Below are 9,440 nucleotides of genomic sequence, written 5' to 3'. Positions count from 1 at the left end.
CCGGACAGCGGAGTGGCACACAGGCCGGACAGCGGAGTGGCACACAGGCCGGCCGCCTCGCCTATCCTACCCCCAACGCAATGCGCCTCCGCCCGAAAAGCCCCCCCGCCGGGGACCCAGGGTCCTGAGACACACACGCCGAGACGCCCGCCGCCCCGGAGGCCCACAGGCACCTCTACCGAACCCGTACAGCGGGGACACACGCGGGGCCCAACCATCTCCTGGACCGCGCACCTCAGAGCGAGCGTGAGCGAGGTGACCCGGGGAAGGGGGGCAGAAAGGGGAGGGGGCGCCGTTTCTCACCTGACCTCGGGGAGCAGCGTCACAGCCCAACCCTGGTCGCCAGCAAGATGGAGCCGGGGGAGGACCCGGGGAGGCGGAGCGCCGGGGGCCGCCGCCCGAGCCCGTTAGGATCTTTGTGGCAGCTGGGAACGCCCCTGCAGCTGGAGGCGGGGGGGCGGCGCCCGGCTCGGCCCCGCTCTTGCTTTCGCTTAGTCCGCACCGCGCAGCTCCGCCTGCGGGAAGAGACGCTCCTTTTGGGTGGACCAGCCGGTTTTATCACTTTTCTCCGTCCCAAAGCCCATCTCCAGTGCCGCTGGGGCTCTCTCAAGTCACAGCGGTAGGAAGCCCGGAGCCCTTTCCGTGACGGGCGGTTGAGAAGGGCCGCTCACCTGGAAGGCCAGGTGCAGCCTCTCCGCCTCTGATATACCTAACTTCCTCCCTGAGATAAAGACCGTATCTTTTGTTAGATCCCTATGAAATTAATTTATACTTATCGGGATCCTAGATAGTCAGAACTCGAGATACATTATAATCAAAACCACTCCAGACGGGACGTTGGGTGAGTCTAGGCTCCCCTCACACTAGAGCCCTAACATCTGACACAAACACTAGCATTAAATATCTGAAGTAATTTCAGGGGCTTAGACCAGTATCTTAAACTCATTAAGAAAGCTTATTTCAGAGCAAAAACCAGTTAACCTTTTACAGTGGTTCTCAAAGTGTGGTCCCCATACAAGTAGCAGCAATATCACCTGGAAACATGTTAGAAATGCAAATTTGGGGCTCCACTTTAAATTTACTCTGGGGTGGAGCCCAGCAATTTGTTTAACAAGCCCTCCAGGTGGTTCACACTTGAGTTTGTGAACCATCAACTTATTACTACACATACTTTTCTACTCAAAAGCTTCCTCGAGGGTGGGCCAGGAGTTCGGATTTTATTCTGGTTCCAGTGGGAAGCTAATTGGACAAGTTGAGTCAAGGGAATGACACAGCCCAATTTAATCTCTAGAAAAATTATTCCCCCAAATGAATGGCCCGCAAAACCCAAACCAACAGTTGGTCTGATGATCAAATAAGCAGAGATTTATATCCAATACTGGAGGAAAAAATGGCTCTGATAGACCTACTGAGATAAGCATGTCAGAATTCAATTTAGTACTATCCTAAGGGATTATCAATAGTTTTTTTTAAATGCAAATTTTTTTCATTTGCTATGTTAAATAGATTGTCCTTGCTTATGTCAGTCTTCCATTAAATTGGAAACACTTTAAGGTCAGAAGCCATCTTAGATTGCTCAGCAGTTAGCATGAAGGTAGGCATTTAGGATTTTACGTACTCTCAACACCACTTTACTAAGTTGGAAACTTTTGTGTCACTTGTTACTGTGTGGCTTCTGTCTCCTGATTTGATTCTGATAGATACATCACACTTCACCCATTGCAATCAGTAACCAAACCCTATAGATTTTACTTTCATGCTTTACCCATAAAATGTCACTATTTACTTGTTAGAAATTACCCTTTCCTTTCCATGCCTCCTACTATTACCTTAGCTGGCACCTGCATTATCTTGTCTGAACCATGACACATCCAATTTGTTTTTCCATCATTAAATCAATACTTACACAGTATTGCTAGCTCAATGTTTATGTTGCTGTGTAAAATCAAAGTGGTATGGATTTAACAATAGGTACCACTTATTAAGTATGAACCATGTGCTAGGCATTGCATTTAGTACTTAGCAAATATTCTCCGTTTTTACATTCTCTAAGATTCCCCCCCCCGGGGTGGGGGGAGGGGCAGAAAGAGAAGGGAGAGAGAAATCTCAAGCAGACTCTGACCAGCATGGAGCCCAACGTGGGGCTCAATCCCACAACCCTGAGAGATCATGACCTGAGCCAAAATCAAAACTTGGACACTTAACCAACTGAGCCACCCAGGCACCCCTACATTCTCTAAGATTTAAAAAAAAAAAATTTGGTAATAGCTCTATGAAGATATAATGTAAAGTGTACAATTCAATGATTTTTCATATATTCACAGAGCTGTACCACCACCACAATCAATTTTAGAACATTTACATCACCTCCAAAATAAAACCCATACCCTTAAGCCATTACTTCAATACCCTCATCCCCCTCATCCATATGCTGCCACTAATCTACTTGTCTTCATAGATTTGCCTATTCTAGACATTTCATATAAATGTACTCATACACTATGTGGTGTTTGTGACTTCCTTCACTTAACATGAACATCAATGAACATGTTTTCAAGGTTCATCCATGTTGTAGCATGAATCAGTACTTCATTCCTTTCTAAGGCCAAGTATTTCATTACCTGGATATACTACATTTTATTTATCCATTCATAAGTTGATGGACAGTTGGGTTTTTATCTTTTGGCTATTGTGAATAATGATGCTATGACCATTTGTGTACACGGTTTCATGTCTCATGGGACATACCAAGGAGCAGAACTGCTGGATCAAATGATAACTCAATGTTTAACTTCTTGAGGAACTGCCAGACTGTATTCCAAAATAGCTGCACCATTTTATATCCCCACCAAGAGTGTATGAGAGTTACAACTGCTCTACGTCACCAACACTTGTTATCTTCTGTCTAATTACCATCATCTTAGTGGATGAAGTGCTATTTCATTATGGTTTTGACTTTTATTTCTTGATGACTAAAGATGTTAAGCATCTTTTCATGTGCTTATTGATCATTTGTATATCTTCTTTGGGGAAATATCTATTCAGATCATTTGCCCATTTTATAATTGGGTTTTTTGTTCCTTTATTGTTGAGTTTTAACAGTTCTTTAATATATATTCTGGATATAAGTCCATTATCAGATATGTGATTTATGAATATTTTCTTACATTCTTTTAACTTTCTTGATGGTGTCCCTTTCAGTAGTTTTTAATTTTGATAAAGTCTAATTTACCTATTTTTATTTTGGCTGCTTATAGGTTTGGTGTCATATTTAAGAAACCATTGCCCAATATAACTTCATGAAGATTTAACCCTATGTTTTCTTCTAAGAGTTGGATAGTTTTAGTGATTTAGGTCTTTGATCCATTTTGAGTTAATTTTTGTATGTTGTGTGCGTGTATGTGTGTGTTGGGGGGGCCCAACTTCATTCTTTTGCATGTGTTATCTTGTTCCAGCACTATCTGTTAAAAAGTCTGTTCTTTTCCCATTGAATTGTTTTATTACTCTTGTCAAAAATCAATTGAGCATAAATGTTAAGAACTTAATTCTTGCTTCTCAATTTAATGTCACTGATCTATAGGTCTATCCTAGGCCAGAACCACACTGTCTTGATTACTATTGCTTTGTAGTAAATTTTGCAATTGGAATGTGTGAGTCCTCCAATTTTGTGAACATTTTCACTTAACTCTTTTTTTTTTTTTTTTTTTTTTTAGGTAGGCTCCACGCCCAGTGTAGAATCCAACATGGGACTCAATCCCACAACCCTGAAATCATGACCTGAGCCAAAATCAAGAGTCGGATGCTTAACCAACTGAGCCACCCAGGTAACCCAGAACACATGAATTCTTACATTACCCCTATCAGGGTGGGCAATAAGAATGTATATGTGTGTGTTAGGGTTAGGGGTGGGAGGCTGAGGTCATGGCAAAGTTGTAGGAATGAATACTTAAGGAATATCCTAATCTTGAGAATGTGATAAGAGAAGGATGGCATGAGATAGGATGTGGCAGAGTGGCAGGCCCAAACGGACAGCTAGTGTTAATCACTCCTTTGGCAAGAGAGAAACCTCCAATCTTGAGGTGTTGTGACTAGACAGTAGTACTTGCCAGTGAATAGGAAATAGGATAAAACAAGTGACTTAAGAAGCTCCAAACTGAGTTTATAATGGTATAAACTAGGTAATAACAAATAACTCCGGTATATTCAACTGAAATCCAATATACCCTGGGATATTTATTTATAATTTTTTAAAGATTTATTTATTTTAGAGAGAGCACATAAGCAGCAGGGGCAGAGGGAGAGAGAATATCAAGCAGATTCACCCTGAGCACGGAGCCCGAGGCAGGGATCAATCCCATGACCCTGAGATCATGACCAGTGCAGAAACCAAGAGTCAGAAGCTCAACAACGACTGTACACCCAGGTGCCCCTACCCTGGGCTATTTAAATACAACACAAGGCAAAAAGCTGCTCTAGGGTTAGAAGTCCCCAAGAGAAAAGAAGAAAATAAGATATTTATCTAGAAAAAGCCAGGAAATAGAACAATATGCCAATCCTCACAACCTCTCCCATGTTCCCGACCATTTCTCTGATTTGCCCATTCTTGTACATCGAAATCATACACCTTGCCATTTTTCAACCCAAATTGCTGGATAAGAAAATCTTTTCCAGAAAAATAAGGTGCCATTCTTTTCCTTGACAGCATCTGATTCAAGTCAAAAGGTACAACTTTCTCACAAAGGAAAATGTTAAGAATTCTAGGTTCTGGAAAAACTGATACCAGGGCCTCTTGCCATGCATTAAATCTAGAATCCTGTCTCTGGAAGCTACTTGTGGCTAATCTCTTAGAAAAGTGTCACATCATATAAGAACTCCCATTTAGCTTAGAATCTTTATCTGGACAAATGGCCGAGGTTTAGGATATAGTGGATTTCAAAGTTGGCAACAAACTGACATCAGCAGAGTAATTTCATTACAACCTCCCGATTTTCTAGAAGTCCAGATCTGGCTCAGCTATTTAAACCCCACCATCTACTTTCTCTTCCAGTTGCCTCCTATCCAGCTGGCAGGAACTTCCAAGAAACATGATATAGTAGGCACTGCAGTATACTGGTTGCTTGTTGGGGTTAGAATAGACCTGTTCAGGTTTGAGGGACGCAAAAGGGTTAGCTCCATAGGCAGTGATGTGTGTATCCAGGTCCTCCAGAATCTGCAAAGAAGCTGCCAACTCCTGATGGCTATAGGAGACAGATTAAAAAAAAAAAAAAAAAGAAAAGAAAAGAAAAGAAAAAGAAATGCTCTGCTAATTATGAGAGACATAGGAGAGAATTTCCTCAGAACTTGATACTTCTGAACTCATTAATCCCCAAAATTACCTTAGATAGGCAAATGTATCCCTCCCTCCCAAATGTCTCACTAAGTACCTGATTAACTAACAGGACTTGGTTCCAAGGGGATTAGAAAGCCAAGTGTGGAAAGGAAAAAAATCCTCACCAGAAAACAGAAGATGAGCGATGAGCAAGGGGGAGAGAAATGAGCTCATCTTACAGACAGAGGTATGAGTGAGTCAGGGAGGTATCACAAATAGGAAGAGGTTGAAACCTGTAAACAGTGATCAATGTAGGGATCTCATAATCACGAAGTAGCAGGAGGGTGGGCAGCCAAGCCTCCATCAAGTCTGGGGAAGCATGGAAACCTATGGGGGTAAAAAAAAAACAACAGAAATGGATATAGAGAGGGGAAAGGCTGAGGTAGACCCTAAGCAAGATACTTTTCTGATTGTGCCCACCACTCCCCTCACCTTGCTCACCTCCAATGCTCATTTACCACCATCATCCACCCCAGGTTCTGCAATGGAAAATTCTGAACCCAGGTATAGCACATATGGCTAATGATCAGCCAAGACTGTCATCATTTTATGTTTAACCTGACCAAATGAATGGGGTTCCAAATAGAGGAGATACAAGTCAGAATGGAAAATTCCCAGAAAAGCCACCCAGTATTCCCCTGAATGACTCTTACCTGGATGGAATGCCGCCACCAAATCTGGATGGGCTGTCTGTCCAGTCTCTACCTGCTCCTCCCAGAAGTCATGATAGAGGCCCCTATGGCCACTAAGCTGAACTGTGCCAGGTTCCAGGGGGGAAGTTGAGGTGCTCTGTGTAAAGCCAGCAGATACATCTATACCCACCATGATCACACGGAGGCCTAGGTGTCCAGGAAACATGTAGCCAAGCTCATCATAGTCCCCAGGGCGAGTGAGGAATGTCTCCACATGGGAAGCACCAACCACATGCACTGTGCTTCCCCCAGTCTTCCTAACATCTATCCCCAAGGCCCGAAGCCCAAGGCCCAGTGTCAAGGGCCGTGATAGGGCATCTGTCAGCAGCCGCTTCAAAGAGTCCTGCAGGACATCTGGGTCTGGCCTTGGCCGTCCTATGTTGGCCCACAGGGTGGTCATGGCATGACTACCTAGCACAACATCCAGTGTAGCATCTAGCTGTAAACGCCGCATGGAAAACCAGGTATCCCAGCCCTGTACAACTTCAGCCAGGCATGGCCAAGGTCCTGAAGGCAGGACAAAAGCACCTGCAGAAAAGAAGGGATAAGAGTGACCTAACCCTTTCCTGGCTCCAATATTCCTTCCAAATTTACTCTTCCAACTTGTGACCAGGAGTGCCCCACTCAGTTTCTCATGTTTTCCTCGTAACAACATGCTTTCATATCTTTCTCCAAGTGTAACCAACTATGACCACTATGGCAGAGTTCTCCAACACCACCACTTCACCTGTGACTAGAAGCCATTCCATGAGACGGTCCACAGCTACCAGACGCAGCTCTTGACAAACTTTTCTGTGCTCTGGCCAGTCTGACCTCTGGCACTCTGGACCACAGTAATAGACATTTCTGCACCTGAAAGATGAGCCCCAGAAATAGATGTTCCTATACCTCAAAGGTGATTGGGGGCTATCTAGGGAAGGGAATTGATACTTCCTGCATCAAGGAAGAAAGATCACTGGGTAGGGAAGGTAGGAAGAGGAATGAGAGCTGATGCACCAAATTTGGAGATTACATGTGGCAGGGGAGGCAATGAGAGGCTAGGAATGTAATTATTCTCTTGGGTCAGAGTAACACCTCAGTCTGTAACTGGAACAACTCACTTTTTACATCCCTTACAGAAAAAATAAATAAATAACAGGAGTTTGCAGCTAACTTCTTATCACAGGTATGGCTCAACCCCAACCTCCCCAGAATAGATATGATCTTACCCCTTGAATACTCAAGAGGAAGGAGGTGGAGAAGATTATACAGTAGTCCCCCCTTCTCCACTGGGAATATGTTCCAAGACTGCCAGTGGATGCCTGAACTCATGGATGGTACCAAACCCTTTATATACTACGTTTTTTCCTGCACATACATACCTGTGATAAAGTTTACAAATTAGGCACAGTAAAAGATTAATGACAATAACATAGACAGCTATGATATACTGTAATGTTATATGAACGTGATCTTTCTCTCAAAGTATCTTATTGTACTGTACTCACCCTTCTTCTTATGATGACGTAAGATGATAAAATGCCTACATGATAAGATGAAGTGAGGTGAATGACATAGGTGCTGTGACACAACATTATGCTACTATTAACTTTTTGACAAGAGTCAGAGGAGGATCATCTGCTTCCAGACTGTGGTTGACCACGCATAACTGAAACCATAGAACGTGAAACTGCACATAAGGGGGACTACTGTACCATAGTCTGACCTCCCCATAATACCCAAAATAAGCAGGAGCCCAATCCTTTTCTAATCCTCTGTGGCCTGGATCACACAAAATGAGGAGTGGGCCTGAAGTTATTCTGAGAACTCTTAGACCTTTCCTCCTGCAATGAAGTCTTAGAATATGATCATTTCAGGATGACTCTCTTGTAAGTCACCAACTAGTCACCTCTTGCAACGCCGTAGGGCCTTGGAGTCTGAAAGGCCACTAGGAAGAGCTCTACAGTAAGCACAGAACCGGAATGTGTCCTCCATCTTCTGGAACATTTCTTGAGGGCATCGAAATCCAAAGCCTGATGCAGAATCACCCCCATCTAGCACCAACCTGCAGAAATGGCATGGAGAAGAAGTGGCAATAGGAAAAAGAGTATCTCCAGAATCATTCATGACCTATACCTTGCCTCCTATATATTTCCATCTACTCCCACTACTTCTCACATGAGCAAAGTATATTTCTTGTATAGTAATAAAACTTACAAAAGTCAGGATGAGAAACTCCCTCATTGTAAATACCCCATAATCCCCAAGTTATACTCCCTTCTTGCTTTCTGAAATCACTTCTACCAGAGATAATATATTACTCTTCCACAGAGCTAGTCACTCACTTGTATTCTTCATAGCTTTTCATGTTTAGCTTTTGAAGAATTAGCTGGGATAGGCCAGGAACATTATTCTCCAAGGAAAAGAAGCCAAGTGCATCAATGCTAGGGTCAGGTTTTGAGAGGGTCAGAGGCACAGGGGTCACAACTGTGGGTGGGGTCACAACTATGGGAGTCACCGATGAGGGGGGTTTCTTGTGCCTTCGTTGCCGGGATCTTGGAGCCATGGCTGTCCACTGATACCTGGGGACTATATGAAGAACAGATACGGAATGAAATTTTGCAAGCTAGACAAGTATAATGTGTTTTTATATGTTTGACCTTTCGATTCTCATTCCAGTCTCTCAGACTTAGGTATCAGTAAGATTTATTCAGGATCTACTGATTATTGATCACCATAGGCAGTTATAAAAAACAGGAGGGAAATAATTGTATATCAACATAATTATACATATATGTATTACGTATGAAGTTCTATATGAAATGTAAATATGTATGTAAGTTAATGCATAGAAAAATGTCTGGCAGGACTCATATAAAACCAATAACAATGATTAGCTCTGAGGAAGGATGGGGCGCCTGGGTGGCTCAGTCATTAAGCGTCTGCCTTCGGCTCAGGGCGTGATCCTGGCGTTCTGGGATCGAGCCCCACATCAGGCTCCTCCGCTGGAAGCCTGCTTCTTCCTCTCCCACTCCCCCTGCTTGTGTTCCCTCTCTCGCTGGCTGTCTCTATCTCTGTCAAATAAATAAATAAAAATCTTAAAAAAAAAAAAGTAAAAAAACTCTGAGGAAGGAAAGAAGTAATGGGATAGGAACTGGGTTAATCAAAAGGAACTGCAGACTTATCTGTAATGTTTGACTCTTGAATACTAAGAATATATTAATCTATTACTAATGCATTTAAAAAATCAACTTAAAATAAGGGAGGAAAAAGCAACAGAAATTTTGGTTGTCCAAAACTACCAACTAATTGATAAATCAGTCGATCTCACCTAGTTAGGGAAATAAAACACTCATTTTAGAAGACCTATCATCACATTTTTAAGCAGTCAACCCAGAAAT

General features: G+C 42.9%; 2 protein-coding genes across 4 annotated transcripts in view; both read right to left on the bottom strand.

Annotated features, from left to right (window-relative positions):
• ANXA7 (annexin A7) overlaps nucleotides 1-443 on the bottom strand; it is a 24,897-nt gene extending 24,454 nt beyond the window's left edge. Inside the window, exon 1 of one of the 3 annotated variants that reach the window (XM_008696042.2) lies at nucleotides 304-443. The gene's annotated coding sequence lies outside the window, so the exon portion shown is untranslated. The remainder of the gene's footprint in view (nucleotides 1-303) is intronic. The other 2 variants (XM_008696044.2, XM_040624612.1) reach the window with 2 other exon arrangements.
• A 4,574-nt stretch (nucleotides 444-5,017) lies between these two features.
• MSS51 (MSS51 mitochondrial translational activator) lies at nucleotides 5,018-9,041 on the bottom strand. The gene is made up of 6 exons (XM_008696041.2): nucleotides 8,385-9,041; nucleotides 7,949-8,104; nucleotides 6,788-6,912; nucleotides 6,022-6,588; nucleotides 5,602-5,695; nucleotides 5,018-5,237 (listed from the first exon to the last, which is right to left on the bottom strand). The coding sequence occupies exons 1-6, from the start codon at nucleotides 8,603-8,605 to the stop codon at nucleotides 5,018-5,020; spliced, it is 1,383 nt and encodes a 460-aa protein (XP_008694263.1). The 5' UTR covers nucleotides 8,606-9,041.
• Between the last annotated feature and the right edge of the window lie 399 nt (nucleotides 9,042-9,440).

Source organism: Ursus maritimus, unplaced genomic scaffold (genome assembly GCF_017311325.1).
Source record: "Ursus maritimus isolate PB19 unplaced genomic scaffold, ASM1731132v1 scaffold_7, whole genome shotgun sequence".
NCBI classification, from domain to species: Eukaryota; Metazoa; Chordata; class Mammalia; order Carnivora; family Ursidae; genus Ursus; species Ursus maritimus.
Note: the sequence above shows the minus strand (reverse complement) of the source record. Positions and strands in the feature narration are given on the sequence as shown.

Bases quoted from the DNA above. Each gene is read 5' to 3' on its own strand.
- MSS51 (XM_008696041.2), bottom strand. From the start codon at position 8,605: ATGGCTCCAAGATCCCGGCAACGAAGGCACAAGAAACCCCCCTCATCG. The intron at 5,696-6,021 runs GTAAGAGTCATT...TTACCCCCATAG, and splicing joins GGTGGCGGCATTCCATCCAG to GTTTCCATGCTTCCCCAGAC. The intron at 5,238-5,601 runs GTTTCAACCTCT...TGTCTCCTATAG, and splicing joins ACATTGATCACTGTTTACAG to CCATCAGGAGTTGGCAGCTT.